This window comes from Dendropsophus ebraccatus, chromosome 6 (genome assembly GCF_027789765.1).
Source record: "Dendropsophus ebraccatus isolate aDenEbr1 chromosome 6, aDenEbr1.pat, whole genome shotgun sequence".
Taxonomy (NCBI): domain Eukaryota; kingdom Metazoa; phylum Chordata; class Amphibia; order Anura; family Hylidae; genus Dendropsophus; species Dendropsophus ebraccatus.
Window position 1 is genome coordinate 104311427 of NC_091459.1, and position 19593 is coordinate 104331019.

The 19593-nt window shown below is 42.9% G+C and overlaps 1 protein-coding gene across 1 annotated transcript in view; it reads right to left on the reverse strand.

The window, feature by feature from the left end:
• The window catches only part of AGXT (alanine--glyoxylate aminotransferase), a 28692-nt gene extending 13373 nt beyond the window's left edge, over positions 1-15319 (reverse strand). Inside the window, exons 1-5 of the mRNA XM_069975487.1 lie at positions 15024-15319; positions 5896-6088; positions 2207-2271; positions 1825-1925; positions 1223-1293 (exon numbers count right to left, since the gene is read on the reverse strand). Of these exons, the coding sequence (XP_069831588.1) occupies positions 1223-1293; positions 1825-1925; positions 2207-2271; positions 5896-6088; positions 15024-15254 (661 nt within the window). The 5' untranslated portion in view covers positions 15255-15319. The remainder of the gene's footprint in view (positions 1-1222; positions 1294-1824; positions 1926-2206; positions 2272-5895; positions 6089-15023) is intronic.
• Between the last annotated feature and the right edge of the window lie 4274 nt (positions 15320-19593).

Consider the following 19593-nt stretch of genomic DNA (forward strand, 5'->3'; position numbering starts at 1 on the left):
ATTCCAGGCTTTGGCTTCAAACCGTTGTCAGATAATCTGTCAGATAATCTTTCTGTGTAAATGGACCCCTAGGCTGCATTCACATGTTCTGTGTTCCGCACGGAACACGGACGTGGAATGCCTGTAATGGACTCTCTCCCCCGCCCAGGCAGTATCTGTGATAAGATCCTGGGAGCGGGGGAACTGTACAGATATGTGCCGCGCTGTAATGAATCAGCCGTGCGCCGCTGTCATTACAGCGCGGCGCATATCTGTACAGTTCCCCCGCTCCCAGCATCTTATCACAGACGCTGCCTGGGCGGGGGAGAAGTCCGTTACAGGCATCCCACGTCTGTGTTCCGTGTGGAACACAGAACATGTGAATGCAGCCTTAATGTTCCGTTACCTCCACCTGTTATGAGTGTCCTTTGAGGCAACATGAAAACCAAGGAGCTTCCAATACATCAGAGAAAAAGTTGGGTTAGACTGGGTTCACACTGTGTTTTTGCAATCCGTTCATCCGTTTTTAATTGGTTACTTTTAGTCAACACTACTTTTGTGTCCGTTAAGAAAAAGCATCTGTTTCATTCCATTTTTTTTTCCATAAAATGTATACGTTAAACAAATTGCAAAAACACAGTGTGTGAACCCAGCCTTAGGGGGAAAAAAAGACTAAAATTGAACTGTTAACGTTAACTGGATAACGTTTGAAATGCTATGTGTGGTACAAACCCATTGTTTCCTATTACCCCATGACCCCCATTCCTACAGTAAAACATGGAGGTGGCAGCACCATGTCATGGAGATGTTTTTCATCAACAGGTACTGGACAAACTGGTCAGGGTCAAAGAAAAGGTGGATGGCAGTAAACACTGGGCAATTCTTGAGGAAAACCTGTTCCAGGCATCCAAAGACTTGGGACAGGGGGTCCGCTTCTAGTGGGACAATGACCCTAAGTCCATAGGCCGGATCCATGTTTTTCAGGACACCCTAGGGCTGCATCCAATGTCTGCAGCCGCGGGGAGTCAGATGCCAAAGGTTCCGGTTTGGAGAATGTTCCTGAACCCAAACTGGTCGGCATCGCCATTAAACACTAGTGCTAACCTAAGAGACATACCCCAAAAGACTTGTGTCTGTAATTGCAGCAAAAGCAATAGTCATTTTGTGAAAATCAAATGGTACAAAAGCACCATACTACAGAAATTCACCATTTTACAACAGAATGAAGGAAATAATCACTAACCTTGTTTGTCCATGTAGATAGGAACACCTCCCAGAGAGGCCACAGAGTCTACCAGAAGGAGGCAGTTATGCCTGTATAGGGGGAGACGACAAATATTTCATTCTAGGGCTAATAGTCAATTCTGATTCATCTCATGTCATGACACATCCTTATATTAGCTGGTGATTGATGCTGTTGAACAAAAGAAAAATCCTTTCAAATGAACGGGTGTCCGAAAGTGCCAGAGCTTTGTAATTTACTTCTATTAAACAATCTCCTGTCTTCCAGTACTTATCAGCTGCTGTATGTCCTGCAGGAAGTGGTTTATTCTTTCAAGTCTGACACATTGCTCTCTGCTGCCACCTCTGCCCGTGACAGGAACTGTCCTGAGCAGTAGCAGATTCCCATAGAAAATCTCTCCTTCTTTCCAGACTGGAAAGGACATACAGCAGCTGATAAGTACTGGAAGACTTCAGATTTTTTAATAGAAGTAAATTACAAATCTCTGACACTTTCTGGCACCAGTTGATTTAAAAGGTTTTTTTTTGCTGGAGTACCCCTTCAATGTTACAGAGATCCAAATCCCTTGAATCATCAAAAGATTTTATTCTATGGGCACATACCGGTGGCACAGGTCTCCAATGCCATCTAATGGCTGTGCCACTCCACTGGACGACTCTCCATGAGTGATGAAGAAGAGAGAAGGCTTGTGTTCAGCTAAACCCTGGATTTCAAAAGGAAGAAAAGGAAGAAAAGTTTTATATTCATGGTCAGCTTTGCATAAATCACCATTATATATCTTTACCTATCTGCTCTTTTATATTTTATATACTGTATTGATGCCCCTTGTTGGTCTTGCCAATAAATATACTAACTGGTAAAGCTGCATGCTGGCCTGTAATATATGGACAGCTTGAATCTGCCAAAACAGGAGGACCTTAGGACCACACATCAGGACCTTATAAAAAGTCAGGTTTGTAGACTATAATGATGGGTTTATGTTACCTTTTCTATTTCTTTTAAGCTGAAGCCTTCACCAGGTGGCTTTGCCAGGAGACGCACATCAGCACCTGAATTACACAAAATACACAATCATTGTTACTTTCTATCCATCTTAATAATAGCATTTTTACATGTAATTCTCACAGGCCAGAATCAGAGAGTTTGTCAAAAAGCAAAAATTGGTACATATCTATAATCACAGCAGTGCGTGAATCCGAGAAAGGGTTAAATTCATGTGTGAATGTTTGGCAGATGCCAGTGCAGAGTCCAAGCCAACACTACTGAGAACTGACCAGGTGCAAATGCTAGATGTCAGGCATATAGCAATAATTAACCTGTCTACCGAAATACAGACTCAGGTCATCATTGTAATATACTACAACATGAGCATTCAAGGCCATGGTATAGTGCGGTAGTAGCTATATCTTATTGGAGCCAAAGACGTCCTAGCAGAGAGATGGATGGAGCACCCGACAACTAGATCGCCAATGCATTGTCTGTATGTGTGGAACATAGAGTGCATTTGAAGCACACTGCCCATTCAGTGGGAGGTCGGCTGTTACAACTTTAGACCCAGTGTCCTTAAAGGGACCATATTGCCTGTATTAGTTTATCAATCTAAAACCAAATTGTGAGACATATTTATTTAGACATTTTAGACATCAGACACATGGACCATAGGGGCCTTTATGGTGCGTTCACACCTACAGGATCTGCAGCAGATTTGATGCTGTGTTCAGTTATTTAAATAAAATCTGCTGCAGAAAATCTGCTGCAGATCCTGTAGGTGTGAACGCACCATTAGTCTGGATTGATTTATGTAGAAAAAGGTTTCTAGGCAGGTCCTGTAATCTGTGCAGAGGTTATTGTGCAGAAAAGGGGGGGAGGGGTAGAGGCAGGCCTTAGGGGTTTACGACCAGTGCCACTGCACAGGGCGCCTCACTCCAGTAAACAAAGGGGGGCGCTGGGGCCGACTGCTGTGCTGACCCTATTAACTAGTAGCATGAGGAAAAGCTGGTCTGCCTCCATGGATCTAGCTTTGATAGCAGGGCAGTATAACCAGTAGGGCCGTCGGGGCGCTGCTGCCTTTCACAGTTCATTAATATTCATTAAAAGATGGGGTCCTTTGCAGGGCAGCTCTTTGCCTGAACTAAAATCCGGGGGCCTGTCCCTCCCCTGCAGTCTCTGTGCACAGGTCGTAATTACCTCACAGGACAGGAACAAACAGGCTTAGCTATCTTCCTGTTAGCTGGTGCCCCCTCCACACAGAGCAGGCAGGAAGATTCAGAGAGCATCAGCAGGGCCCCCTCCTCTCTCCTGACCCCCCTTCCCCTGCAGTGAACCCCAGTAGCGGGTTATAATAGGTCCTTTTTGGGCGGTAGCCTGGGGCCCTGAGCTTCTGGGGGCCCATGGCCACCCAAAAAGACTTATACTTTAAGTGGTGTATTGTCTCCTGGATACAGTTTTGCCATTATTTGCAAAAAATCGCAGCTTTTTTACTGCAATTTTGCACAAAAACGGGCATCATGACATTATCCATCCTGTACCATGGACACTACACTAGTGCAGTCAGAGTGGGGTGAGGGGGGGCCCAAGCTTGGTCAACAGCCCGGGGCCTATGGTAAAGTTAATCCTAGCCTGGTGACCCCTCTGGTATACAGCTCTGCAGTCGTTGAGGAGGGGGAGGGCTGCACGGTCCAGGCTGGAAGAAGAGGAGGCATGAAGATCCCTTGGAGTTCCCTGTCCTGGATAAACATACTTGTGCATCTATGTAATATGTGTGTGCACACATCTATTGTGTATTTATGTAATGTGTCTAGTATGTTAGTATGATTGGCTGTATATACTGTATGTAAAGTGTATTGTGTGTGCATATTTGGGTGTCTCTAATATGCCTTTGTGTCGGTGTATACAATGGTGGAATATTTGTGCAGTTTTAGTGTCAGCCCAGGCTTTGGGGGGGTTCGTTGGACACCTTGATGTAGCTCACTTTGGGACTTCAGAGCTACATGCCCCAGATCCAAGCCTCCCCATACATACTCACTTGGCCCAGGGCAGTCCTCAGGCGTTTTTTCTCCTAGCTCCCTGGCGTGACAGCACTCCTGTGTTGGGGAGCTGGGAGAATGAAGGAACGCTGGGGGACTGTGCTGAGTGAGTTTGTGTATTGGGAGGAGGGGCCTACAAGATTTATGGGATCCCATCATTTTTATTTTTATGGGGCCCCCATGAATCCTAGCTACTTCCCTGGCTCTCTGATTAGCCTCCGGGTACCAGAGCTCAGGGAAAAGAAAGTATCTGCTGGGGAGTGTGAGTATTTTTTTATTCCTCTTTTTATGGGGGGCACTGCATGGGTGGGTGTGATTCACTATATGGGGATGCTGCACAAGGGGGGGGGGGCTATATATGCGGATGCTGCATATGAGGGGGCTATTTATGGGGATGCTGCACATAAGGGGGCTATATTACAGAGAAATTACAGAGTAGTCTATACTGTATAGGAGAACTGGAACAAGGAGCCTGGAAAAAGGTGGGTCGTGTTGGAATTCAACAGCCTAAACTGTTTGTTCTCAGGGGTATACAGCAAGGGAGAGCTGCAGGGGCGTAACTAGAAATGGCTGGGCCCCATAGTAAACTTTTGATTGGGCCCCCCCCCCCCCCCCCGACTGACCACTAAACGGTTAAGTGAAGTCATAACTACATAACTGCTAGCTCTGGTCAGGAGTGCTTGCAGTTAAAGGGACATTTGCAAAACCCAGGAGACCAGCAGGGCCACCCGGTGCTGCAAATGATGACGGCTCAGGGGGCCCAGTGTATTGCAGGAGCAGGCCATGGGGCCTCCTGATGCGACGGGCCCCATAGCAGCCGCTATGGCTGCTATAGTGGTAGTTACGCCCCTGGAGAGCTGTCTTGCAGCCATCTTTTGTCCATCTGGTATACGTATTCAATTGTATGAAGGGATTTGGAGAGAAACAAACATTTGGCATTTGTCATAGGTGTTTGGGCATCTTAAAGGGGTACTCAGCAAAAAGCAATATTTTTTTTGGTCAGCTGGATTTGGAACATTATGCAGACTTACTTATCAGCTGCTGTATGTCATGCAGGAAGTAATGTATTTTTTGCAATGGTCTCTGCTGCCACCTCTGTCCATACCAGGAACTGTCCAAAGAGTTTTTCTCTGGGAATTTGCTACTGCCCTGGGCAGTTCCTAACACAGACATAGGTGACAGCAGAGAGCATTATGCAAGACTGAAAGAAAAAAAAAAAAAAAAAAAAAAAAAAAAATATATATATATATATATATATATATATATATATATATATACACACAACAATCACTGAACTCAGGGAGAACAGTGAAAAATTCTAATGGAGTACTCATTTACAAGTCTCCATTGATTGTCCCATACAAAATTTGAATATGCAAAAAAGGGGTCCGTGGAGCCTCAGTTACGAGTCTCAAAACACGTGGTTTGAGACTCGTAACTGAGGCTCCACTGACCCCTTTTTTTGCATATATATATATATATATATATATATATATATATATATATACATGCATATAAAATCTGACATTAAAAAAATCTGGAAAAAAAATTCATTTAAGCAGTAAGTTATTTTCTGATGGCGTTCCCTTTATCCCGTGTTTTGTTAATGATGAGAGTAGTAAAAGTGGACTTGTCTGTCCTTCTTACCTATCCTCTGGGCAATGTCAGCAGCTCTCTCTCCCCAGATGCCATTTAAAGCTACAAGAACTACTTCGCCTTTCTCCACCACATTAAATATGGCAGCCTCCATAGCACAGTGTCCTGAGCCACTTATAGCCAGGGTCAACGTGTTCTTTGTCTGGAAGGCGTATTGTATCCCAAGCTTAATGTCATCCATTATCTGTAGGAAAGAAAAAGATGCAACTATTACTCAACAGAGCAATAACCATCAACAACAATCTGCATATACATGATCCTTTATAGTATAAAACAAAAAGAGGTTTTTATTCTCTAGGTTTATGCATTACGGAGCACTGGGTGGCCTTCAGATCACCCTCCCGGCCATTCATTGTGTACGATTCACCTAATAACTATACTTTGTCTTGACCGATCAAGGAGGCCGCCCAGCTTCACCTGTCCTTGTGCAAAAATAGAGACATTTTTTCAGTTTAAAGCGAATATACCATCAGGTCCATGGCTTTGGGGTTTTTACCTTAATGGATTGGAGCCAGTGCGGGAATGTTGGTGGCGCAGTCCTTTTTTTGAACTGTTGCCCAGTTCCCACACATGTCGCTGGTCTATTCCTGAACAACCTCTCCGGCATTGAGAACTGGGGGAGGCTCACCGGCCGGTGCTCGGGAATAGACAACAGCCACACCAAACAATACCTGTTGTCAGTGTGGCGTGTGCATGGAACGGGCAGCATTGCATTTATTTTAATGCAATGCTGCCCAGGCTGAAAAGAACGGCCACTGTTTCATAAAAAGGACCGCGCCACTAACATCCCCATGCTGGCGCCAATCCGTTAAGATGAAAAGCGAAACCGATGTACCTGATGGCACATTCGCTTTACGGCTGTGTTCACACAACATACTATTTTTTAAAAGAACAAATGTTTTCAATTAAAACAGCAGCAGTTCTTTTCAGCCTGGGCAGCATTGCATTGAAATCAATGCAATGCTGCCTGTTCCATGCATACACCGCACTGACAACGGCTGTGCAAAAGAATGAGCATGTCAATTAATAACGTTCGCGAAACAGCGGGCATTATTAATCCTTCATGCTTACACGGATGCAGTCTGTGCGTCCGTTGTGTGTATGGAAATCAATGCTTAAATGATTTCCAAACACACCCCGAATGGGCCGTATGGAAATAAATGTTCCTGCAGCTGTCAGAGATCTGTCATTATAATAACGGCTGTTGGTTAGCAACAACTGTTGTTATACTGTGTGTCAATATAGCCTTAAAGGGTTCTCCAGCGGGGGGGGGGGGGGCACTTTTTTGCTGGGATCGGGGAGGAGGTGGCCGAGGGAAAAGACGTCAGCTCTTCTCCCCGGTTCCAGCGGCGGGTCTTGCATCGCGGCGCTCCGGTGCCCGGTTGCCGTCCGCTTCCGGGTGTCTGACGCGGGCCCGAGACGTGACGTCTCAGGTCCTCTCAGCCACTCAGTGAAGGAAGCGGGATCTGAGCGGACTTGAAACGGATCCCGCCTCCTTCACTGAGTGGCTGAGCGGACCTGAGACGTCACGTCTCGGGCCCGCATCAGACACCCGGAAGCGGCCGGGAACTGGGCACCAGAGCGCCGCGATGCGGGACCTGACGCTGGAAGGAGGTGAGTGTACGTCCTTTCCCTCAGCCACCTCCTCCCCGGTCCCAGCAAAAAAGTGCCCCCCGGCTGGAGTACCCCTTTAAACCAAAGCTAAAGCTTCAGCTGTCCAGGCATGATGGGAATTGTAGTTTTGCAACATCCCTGCCTTAAAGTAATCTATGCTATAGTTCATATAGTGCATTTTTTCCACATAGCATATTCAAAACTGATGGTGCATAAAAATGTCAGTGAATGGCAATAATTTGCATGTGCATGTTAATCTTCATATAATGTGAATATTTCCACATGAAAATTTGTTGTAAGAACATAACCTTATAGAGTATGATGATGATACTGAGTCAGAGAGGCTGAAATACTGAATCACAGAAATGGCAGAAGTGCTAGATATAGAGATTTAAAGAAAGTGTTGGTTGATGTCACAGGTAGAAGGGACTGGACTGAAGACCAAGGGGGACATTTATGAAACGTCCACCCGAGGCGTACGCCAGGGAGAAGGTGCAGATTTGTCCCTTCTCCCTGGCGTATGCCTCCCGTACGCCCCGCTTGTACGATAGGTGGACTGAGGGAACTTGAGGGGGCGTGACAAGGCGGGGAGGAGGCATGGCCTCCTCTCGCGCTTCATTTAGCATGATTTACGCCTGCTCGCAGGCATAAATCATGATCCACATCCGCACCTGCTGGAAGCAGGTGTAGATTTAGTACGCCGGGCGCAGATGTGCACCTCTTAGTGAATCCTGCCGGGGAAAGGGGGCGGGGCCTAATATAAGACACCCCCAAGTGCTGACTTGCAGTGAAATTGCATTAGAACATTTCCACAGTAATCTTGCACAGGGAAATCCACAGCATTAAATCCTCACCACAAGATGCGTGGATTTTAGAGTGGGTTTTTTTCTGCTTACCCTGCTTAACACAGATGATCATGAAAAATATTCCCTTCTGCTGGCACTTATGTGGAAATGCTTCTCTATACACCCAGTCATGACTACCAGGCTTTGTGCTTAAAATCAAACCACATACATCAATCATGTGGGGCATGAAGGGGTGGGGAGGGAGGAGGCATGTATGCTGCAACTTAGCACTGCCTCTAAGGGTGCCCTCACACATCCTTTTTGTGTGGCGTTTTTCAGAAAAAAAAAAAAAAGAAAATCTGCCAAAAGCTGCATTTTTTTATGCATTTGTGCTTTTTTCTGCCATTTTTTCTGGCGTTTTTGACTTTATGTGTCAATGGTCTTTTTTGTGGTCTAGGCGTTTTTGTGTAAGGCATACCATAAACTGTGCAGAGTGTCTGGTATTGAAGCTCGGCTACATTCACATTATACATAGCCCGGGTGGAGCTGTTTCTTTAACAGTATACCCTTTTTTTTCTCATTCTAAACCGTTATTCAGTATAATAGGGCTGCTAAGTATAAAACAAGGACTGATATAGAGAGGGGATGGCTTTACCAGCAAGCTGGAATAGGACATCCTTTTAATGATGTACAGACAGAGGCATTGTGAGATATTGGGGAAGGGTTTGACATTTCCATAGTAAACATTGACTTTAGCCTATTTGTTATAATTGTTAACTAACGGTTACAAGACAATATAATAACAGCTTTCCTCTAATCCTGGCTTCTCTGCTTCCAGAAAGCCTTGTTATGCAATTGTTATAAGGTCCACTGAGTACATTTATCTTCTAGTGGTTTTCCTGGTGGTATGCCGAACAGCTGCCAAGCAATAGATATTAAGCATGGTGACCTATAAAATCCATCAAAATAAAATTACCCATTGTATAATTGGGTTGTAATATGTTCATAAAAGCCATGACTAGACTGACGCCATCTTATTGTGTCCGTATTCTGAGAACATCCTGCTCATTGCAATAGACAATTGTGCTTGAAGAATTCATATGCAGAGAATAATGCTGGGTTTACACGGAGCGATAATTTGCCCAATCGATCGTTTAACGATTTTGAAGCAAAAATTTGGTTTTTATAACGATCAGCGTCTAGACGAATAAACCGTTAGGAAAATCATTAAAAAAAATCGTAAGAAAGATCGTTAATGCAACCGTTTTTAAGATCACTTAAGCACATCTTTTACATAGGGTGAATCTTTGAAAGACTGTTTATACGAAACGATCTGAGAATTTTTAGCGAACGATGAACGACGATTTGAGAACATGTTGAAAGATCAAAATAAACGATTTTTCGCTCATCGCTTGATCGTTTGATTATCGCTCAAATGTGATCGTTATTGCGAAAATTCGAACGATAATCGTTCCGTGTAAACGCAGCATAACCCTCTATCATGATTGGGAAGGCCAAAACAGAAGACAAGGCACTCTGTCGAATAAAAATTCATATGGTCTCCAGGAGAAGAAAAATACATTGTATATTGGAGATTTAGGGTGGTATTAAATGGGTAGATTTCTAGCCGATGCAAGTGCCACTCATCTAAATCAACTGCCTGACGCAAGTGCCAATCACCTAAATCAACTGCCTGACGCAAGTGCCAATCACCTAAATCAACTGCCTGATGCAAGCGCCAATCACCTAAATCAACTACCTGATGCAAGCGCCAATCACCTAAATCAACTACTTGATGCAAGTGCCAATCACCTAAATCAACTGCTTGATGCAAGTGCCAATCACATAAATCCACTGCCTGACGTAAGTGCCAATCACCTAAATCAACTGCCTGATGCAAGTGCCAATCACCTAAATCAACTGCCTGATGCAAGTGCCAATCACCTAAATCAACTGCCTGATGCAAGTGCCAATCACCTAAATCAACTTCTTGATGCAAGTGCCAATCACCTAAATCAACTGCCTGATGCAAGTGCCAATCACCTAAATCAACTGCCTGATGCAAGTGCCAATCACCTAAATCAACTGCTTGATGCAAGTGCCAATCACATAAATCCACTGCCTGACGTAAGTGCCAATCACCTAAATCAACTGCCTGATGCAAGTGCCAATCACCTAAATCAACTGCCTGATGCAAGTGCCAATCACCTAAATCAACTGCCTGATGCAAGTGCCAATCACCTAAATCAACTTCTTGATGCAAGTGCCAATCACCTAAATCAACTGCCTGATGCAAGTGCCAATCACCTAAATCAACTGCCTGATGCAAGTGCCAATCACCTAAATCCACTGCCTGACGTAAGTGCCAATCACCTAAATCAACTGCTTGATGCAAGTGCCAATCACCTAAATCAACTGCCTGATGCAAGTGCCAATCACCTAAATCAACTGCCTGATGCAAGTGCCAATCACCTAAATCACCTGCCTGATGCAAGTGCCAATCACCTAAATCACCGGCCTGATGAAGTGCTAATCAACTAAATCAACTGCCAGATGCAAGCGTCAATCATCTAAACCAACTGCCAGATGCAAGCGTCAATCATCTAAATCAACTGCCAGATGCAAGTGCCAATCATTTAGAGAGCCTATGACATGGCTCAGTAACTGTATAGGCGGGGCTACACAAGTGATCTCCGACTTGTTCATGTGGCTCTAAACTTCTATCATTAGATTAACCCCTTCAAAACCTTGTAATCAGCAGAGGAGTGTTTGCCCATTTTATGGCCGATCAATAGATCTGTTACACACATCTGTTACTGAAGCTTTGGGCCATGAGGTCATGTCATTCTGGAAGGTGGAGCGCTGTATGTTTAGCCTTACCTTGAACATCTCAGTATCCATTGGACCCATCATTGTTTGTGCCCCAGCAGCCTGGATTCGAGGTGACGTGTTTGATGGACCTGGCCCCAGCAGGAGTATATGAGGGACATGTAAAGGTCGCTTCAGGGACTCGGGACTGCTTACAGATAGTGAGGAAGTCATAATTCTCTTGAAGCCACAGACTGTAAAGCGGATTTTCGCCTCACTATCTTATATACATGCTCTTAAATAACTCAAGTTAACTAGTTAACCATATCTTGGCCCACCATGCCTTGTGTATGTTCCAATAAAGACTCGTGACTCCTACTTCTATATTCTAGAAAGATTTCATCATTTATTTACAACATGGTAAGGGATTTGTTGAGTCAGGTAGGTTGTAGGTATGTGCGGTCAAAGTGTTTGTATAGAATCAGCCCAGCCAGTGCTCGACCAAAAATGCAGACTGAACAATGGCTTTTGCTTCCAAAGTGTTTGTATGTTATTATGGGCAGATGACTAGTGTAAGCCCACTTGCGTAGTATCCAAATAATTATAGGCAGACCTGCTGTGCCCACTAGTCAGTCTCATAACTCTAACAATCAATTTTGTAGTCAGTCAGGGGATTGCCAAATGCAGCATTTATGCCGTAGAATTTTTTAATAGAATTTCAGTGTCGAAAATCAACAGCGTTTCCAGTATACAATATTCCAAAATGCACCAAAATACTGGGTACTTTGCATCAGTAAAAACGGCGTTGTCTTGGCAAAGCAGGCAGGGCCTCTAATAAAGAGGACATGACCTAAATGGACCAAGAATGCTCAGAATACTCCAAAATTTAAGCACACAATTCTAGGTTCAAGTAGGCCAATTTAGCTTTCAGATACACCAAATCTATCAACCAGCCTGATACACTGTGATAGGTTAGGAACATTTGAAGACCATCCTCAACAATGTGCCGTTGAATTTAAAGGAAAAGGCCAGTGAAAATTTTTAGAAAAGTATTGTATTGCCCCCAAAAGTTATACAAATCTCCAATATACACTTATTACGGGAAATGCTTATAAAGTGCTTTTTCCCTGCACTTGCTACTGCATCAAGGAATTACGCTGGCCCTAATAGTAAATTTTAAACAAGAAAAGCAAGGATGCACAATGGCCCTGATTTATCAAACTGCCCACAGAAACCAATCACAGCTCACCTATCATTTTTACAAGAGCTGAAAGCTGAGCTGTGATTGGTTGCTGTGGGCAATTTACACAAGTTTCTAGTTTACACAGCTTTATAATCTGGGCCAATGTGTAGTAATTGGCAGCTTAAAATAATTTAGAAGCAATAGACACTGCAGTACATTATTTTATCCTTTTTGTTTTAGGTACCTGCATCTGTGGAAGGGGGGGGGGGAGTTAGGGGGTGGATGGGGTTAGGTTGTTTCCACAGGAATATTGTTGGGATATTTCACTACAGTGCCTTATAGTCTGGCCAGGCATAGTGTCCTCATTCACTAGCACGCTGATTGGTATGGTTTATTCCTGTGTGTTTTTCTTTACGGACACGAAATGTGATGTGTCCTCTTTCTGTTGTGTGATTTATTATATGTGAAAAACAATAAAAATAGTTTGAAAAAAACCTTATACCTTTTAAGAGGACCTGTCACCCCCCGTGCCGGGCTGACAGGCTCCCGACCCCCAGCTAGATCCCCTTATACTGACCTGATCCCGCCGAGTCCCGCTCCCGGAGCCGGTCCCGGGACAGAGATATCCTGGTCAGAAGCCAGCGCGCGTGCTGTGGAGGTAGGTCCGGTGTCCATAGAGAATGAATGGAGCCGGATTTTTGTAAATCTAGCCACTGCCTTCTTTTCACTTAGCACATTCTGCACCAATATCTAAAGCAGAAAAGCTATGCAGATTTTCTACTGTGGATTTAGATGCAAAATATGTACCTACAGCTGTGAAAAATGTGCAATAAATCAGTCGCATGTGGCCGTAACCTCAATGGTACATTCCCATGTGGTAGAAAGTTCTGGAACTCCCATTCATAATGTGTACAAATGTATGAACTAATCATACATACATACATACATACATACAAAGAGTAAATGACTCAAATGATTTTCTAAATATATAAAATATTAAGAAAGTTACATGCATAGTAAATAATTGTGCACACATACTACTGTTTGTATTATATTATATTAAGCGCTGCGGAATCTGTTGGCGCTATACAAATAAATAATATTATTATTATTATCTAGAAGCACTTTGTGCTGCTAAATAGCGCTTCCTTAGAACACCTCCTTCCTTATCCTAAGCTGAACTCTGGGGACATAAAGTAACTTAGTAACTTGGATTTCATTATGTAGGACCTCATGCACATGGCAAGATGATATGTACAGGGCTGTTAGTACAGTATGTGGTACGTTGGGGCTGCACTTATCTAGAAGCAATACTGTATGGGGAGAATAGCTCAAGAATGGAGCAAAGTAATGGATATACAGCAGCTGATAATTACTGGAAGACTTTTTAACAGAAGTAAATGATAAATCTATGTAACTTTCTAACACCAGTTGTTTAAAAAAATCAATGGAGTACCCCTTTAAACTGTACCTGTCATAAAAAAAAAAGACTACTGACAAGTAACAGAAACATGTAAAAAGTTTTGTTCAGGTGGGTTCTGAGTGTTTAGACCCAGACTGATCATTGGAATGATCCAGAAGAAGTACATGGCAGCGTGCTTCACTCCCCAGCTCGCTGTGATCTCCTATTTGCATTAGATGGGCCACATTATAAGGCTGGGTTCACACTACGTAAAAAACACAATTTCTGCCGGTGTTATGAAATACGGCTGTTTTTTTTACGTAGTGTGAACATAGCCTAAGCCTGTAAGTCTGTCTAGTGCACGTGTATGGAGATTGCCCCAGCCTGGGTTGCAGCTTCCCTTGGCATGTTTTAAAGGGGTTATCCAGCGCTACAAAAACATGGCCACTTGCTTCCAGAGACAACACAACTCTTGTCTCCAGGTCAGGTGTGGTTTGCAATTAAGCTCCATTCACTTCAATGGAACTAAGTGGCAAACCCCACCCAAACTGGAGACAAGAGTGGGGCTATCTCTGGAAGAAAGTGGCCATGTTTTTGTAGTGCTGGATAAACCCTTACCCCTTTAATAAATGATTGTAGTCTAAACACCTAGGGGGAAATGGATTAAGGGTTTTGCACCTATTTTTAGGTGAATAATTGGATTTTTTGCCTAAGTTCTATTCATGAACCAGTATTCGATGGGCAAATATTTATTAGATGCAACTTTTTTTTTTTTTTTTAAATCAACCTGTTTTGAGTATTCACCAAAAAGTTCACATAATCGGTGATTTTTGCCCAATTTATCATTTGCAACTTTTTAAAAAGTAGCACAAACAGGTGGAGGCCTACATCTGGTAAGTACCCAGTGAATATTCTTGCGCACATTTTGCATTTTTGCGACTTTTTCGGCGATTTTTTACTTAGATAAATTCACTATGGCATAATAAATCATGTCACAAGATAAATCAGTCACAAGATATTGGAACAAAATACACACCAATCCCCATTAGAAGAGTCACACACATTGGACTCCTTAGTAAATGTCCCTCCTAGACCCTGACCAATAAAACTTTTGACATGTCTCTGTCACTTGTCAGAAGTTTTGTTAAGTGTCAGACATTTTGGGGGTGAATCATAGTATTCATGTTGATAATGCAATAGTTTTACATTTGCATATTGTTATATTGATGAGATGAACAAGAGGACAAACTCAGCTCTGCTACATTGGAAACAACCACGGTTGCACACCCATTTGCCATGCAGCACAAGTCACAACTAAAGGACTTACCTGAAACATTTCGGGGTGCATGTGGCCAATCATCTGTTGAGCCCCAGAAGACTGTATCCGTGGAGGAACATTTGAAGGGCCGGGGCCCAACATTAGACGATGAGGGACACTTAGAGGCAGCAGAAGGGCAGGAGATGGAGGCACAACCGTATGAGTGGACATCCTGACAGTTCCTGACAGCCGGGTGGCACGAATCAAAGAATAGGATATACTTCTAACTGTCCCTTGCATCTTTATTAACCCTTTGACTGAATTGCAGAAGATGACGCCACGTGAACCTTAACCCAGTCTCTGTGTCTCTGAAGCCCGGGCACCATTTCAATGCTGTCCTCTATCCTCCCTCCCTCTCTCTCCATTTGTCACACAGCGTCACTCCCACTAGCCCTAGGGTCACAGGTGTCTGACCTGTACTCCGTAACACTAGGGACATTACACTTAGCCACATTTGGCAAAACATCTCCTTTGTTGAAATTGTCCAATGAATACTGGGTCAAGGACTTATGATGCAATATATTAGATAACTGGAAAAACATATAATTCATCAATTTTGTGTTAAGGCTGCGTTCCTGGACATATTAGCACGGGTGGCAAGGACTACCTGATGGCTATATGTCCCTAACTGTGTAAGTGTGAGATTTGGTAATAGATAACCACAGATAAAAAGTTACTTATTACAGTGTGTTCTAGGGAAAGCATCATTGACTGCTGACAAAGGCAAATCGTTTGCTCAGTGCCAAATGTCCCTTAGCCCTGAATAATAGGTCATACGTTGTTTCTCACAAATCTAATGAGTAATGATATTGTCATGCACCCATATGTGACATCCAGCTAACCAAAATAGTTCTTATTCACCAAATTATGTATAAATATGTATTATCTGCGGGCCCTTGGGCGACAGAGCCACTATGCACCTATCATCAACACACTATGCACAATTGCTTGAGAAACCACTAACATACACTGTCAGTCAGTCAGTGTCAGACACTGACTGACTGGCACAGACACTGACTGACTGACAGTGACACACAGCACTTACAGCTCAGTCTACTCCCTCTTCCTCTCTGTCGGGCTGCTCTTTATACTGTAAAGTTGAGGACCTTGTGGTCATGTGATCAGGCCCTTGCTCTACTGTGAACCAGCTGAACATTAGAAAACCAGGCTCCTCTCCCTCTCTGGGCCCCTAGAGGCGCTATGGGACTCGGCACTTCCCTAGGTGATCCCTGTGCTGACGCCGTCCCTGATTAAGGGGGAACATGTTATTTGTATTCTGTGGGAATAGGCCAGACTGGCTAACCTTCATTCCCCATGTTCATCAATGAGCTTTGGGCATCCTTGGACCATGTTTGATGGGGACTAACCATTGCCTACAGGAAGCTGCTTACATAAGAAAGCTGGGTTTTCCCTCTTTTAAATATATTTATATACATATAACACTTCCTAAAATGAACAGTGATGCACAAATGGCTGCTGCACCAAGATGTGTGCTGGATGACCTAGGCATGTATCCTGTTGTCAAAAGGATATATCATCTGGCAGTTTGAGAATGCAACACTGGTAGTGGGTGCACAGAGGCAACAGTATTCCTGCTGTTCTTTATATCAGATTTCTGTACCAGTAGGTCTCAAAACGTCTTTGGGCAGTACCGGCCAGATGAACTTTACTTCTTTTGATTTGGAATGCGGTCGCATTCTGGTGTGCCCGCATTCCAAATCACCATAGCAGACAATGTAAAGTGCGGCTGGAGCTGCTGTGAATAGGGGACACATAAAACTGACATGTCAGTTTTCTATGCGGCCGCATGGAATCCTGGCCCGAGTGTATACACTCCGTCCGGGATTCCATAGGACACAATGTTATTTTAGTTTTCAATAAATAGCGCCTGGTGTTACAACAGACGTTATTTATTGAAGATTTACATTGTGTGAATCCGGCCTAAAGATACAAAAGTGTATCAATGGTTACTGGAAGTGTGGACTGTAATGCTTTAGCTTTGTTGTCCAGATTGGGGTGTACATTAGTGGTCATTTGCACAATCGGGGTGTGTGATCATCGACTGTGGGTTAGATTTATGTGTGTTTGGTAGAAACAATTTTAAAACTTTGTGCTAAATCCACTAAAGAATATAATATCAAGAGTTCTCTTGTATATTGTTACCCTAGCCAGGTCTGGCATATAGCCCTATTTCACATACTTCTAATACAAGGCTGTACATGTGTGGTGCTATCAGTGTGATTTGTATTCCTCTCTACTACATCCTTGTTTAACTTAGAAAAACATAGAAAATAAATCTGCCAAGTTGTTCTTACTTATTGAATGTGCACTGAGCTTGTATGGGGATTTCCTGAGTTGACCCTCCATTATACCTAAGGTGCCCCCCAAGATGCCATGCTTACAAAGGGTGGCACCAGATACATCAGCATAATTTAATATTATAAAAGATATATGCATTTCTACCTCTGTGACCCATACCTATCTCTAGAATGAAAGTTCCCAGACCCTTTGGAAATCTGAAAGCAATTGGCTTTTTCCTGCAGTTTGCTTAACTTCCATTTATTTGAATGACTACAATCAGGTCTGTCTCAGAGGTGTGAGATAGGTGTGGGTCCCAGAGGTGGAGCCTGCATCAAATTAATATGCATGCTCAGCTAAGCTAAATGTACATGGGGGGATTACCCTGGAACATTTGGTTAATAGTTTTGTAATGTGTGACAATGTTATGACAGAAAATGTGGGAGAACGGTGTTCTATCTGTTTTAGTTGTTAGAGAACACAGAACACTATGCACTCTGATCTGCTTCGCCCCCTCACACCTCCCTCACTCCCCTTGTTTGTGTCTGGGTCAGTAAATCCCAAATAAGTTACTATTTAAGCTACTGTACATCTACATTTAAAATTCAATGGATCCTACAAGTATGAAGATCCAGTATGAGTTGTCTCATAAGATCTGATGAACTATTTCAGAAACGCTTATCTAATCCATTGCATTCTAGATATACTGTACAGTAGTTAAACAGCAGAATGTCTGCTATTGGCTTCCACTTAGTAGAGCTTATTGCTTTCTACCTTTTATGGCTCCTAATACTTAATACTAGCTGTATAAATCTGTATATAGACACCTCCACCTAGGGGGGCCTCAAGCTAAAGGAGCTGTCCAGGATAAAACAATTGATAGCCTATACACATGATACTCTATTAATCGGGGGGGGGGGGGGGGGGGGTACATCTGGGTCTGTTATGCATTGTCCTATTTTACGAGTGTCTTTTAATTGTTGGGTGATGTGGTCTATTTGGTAATAAAGAATATAATTTCCTATAATTGTTATAACGTGAGTGTGCACTTCTCTGCTTTTTGACATAATCGCTTGTACTGTAGTAATGTTTCTATTGGGCTTGTTGTTGTTGTTGCACCTCCTTAAATCTTTAAATCCGCTGTGCCCACCACACACTCACTTTTTATGTATAGGAAAGATATGTCCAGAATCATGATGACTAGCCTTATGTTTTCTGCTGACAAGACAGCTTTAAGCCCAAACAGCAGACAGGTGTAGCTATATCACTAGTGCCAGGCTCCAAAATAAATACAAGAAGACTGCTAATGATTTTGATCTGTGGCCTCTGCTTTGTTATAAAACTATTTAAATTTTAAAAGAGTACTCCAGATAAAAAATTTTTCTTTCAAATCAACTGGTTTCAGAAAGTTACATAAATTTGTAATTTACTTCTATTTGAAATCTCTAGTATTCCCATATTTATCAGCTGCTGTAAGCCTTGCAGGAAGTGGAGTGTTTTTTCCAGCCTGACAGTGCTCTCTGCTGCCACCTCTGTCCGAGACAGGAATTGTCAAGAGCAGTAGCAAATCCTAATAGAAAACCTCTTCTGCTCTGGAGAGTTCCTGTCTCGGACACTGGGGACAGCAGAGAGCACTGTATCAGGCTAAGATCGAAACACCACTTCATGCAGGACATACAGCAGCTGATAAGTATGGAAAGACTTGAGATTTTTAAATAGAAGTAAATTACAAATTTATAGAACTTTCTAAAACCAGTTGATTTGAAAGAAAAAGATTTGTTATAAGGCACTTAAAGAGATTCCATTCATGTGGCTAGAAAGAGGTACTGTATGGTTGACCACTAGGTTCTGAAAGAAAGTCTTTCATAGCTCAAGGTAGCACGCATGAATGCCCAAAACCGAGAGGTGTGATTTAAATAAGTAACAACCATAGACAACCATATTTTTTTACTTTTTTAAGGTGCCCAGAATAGCAGTAAAACATAAAAAAGGTACTTAACTACTGCCTATACCACTTGTGTTTTGATGCTACAGGGTTTCCTGGTGTTTGTCTAGACCTTCATATGCACTATTGGTACACATGGAAAGGAGGTATCTTCATTACAGAGAAACATAAATCACTCTATGTGTATTGCAGTCCTTTATTTACATGGGTTATAAAAAACAGTGTATCTGTACCCAATGTTACACTTTATTTTTGTATAATTTATGTATTTTTATTACATTTATATGCTGAAAGATTATGTCCCCTAGTAGTGTACATGCATTATACTGTGATGTT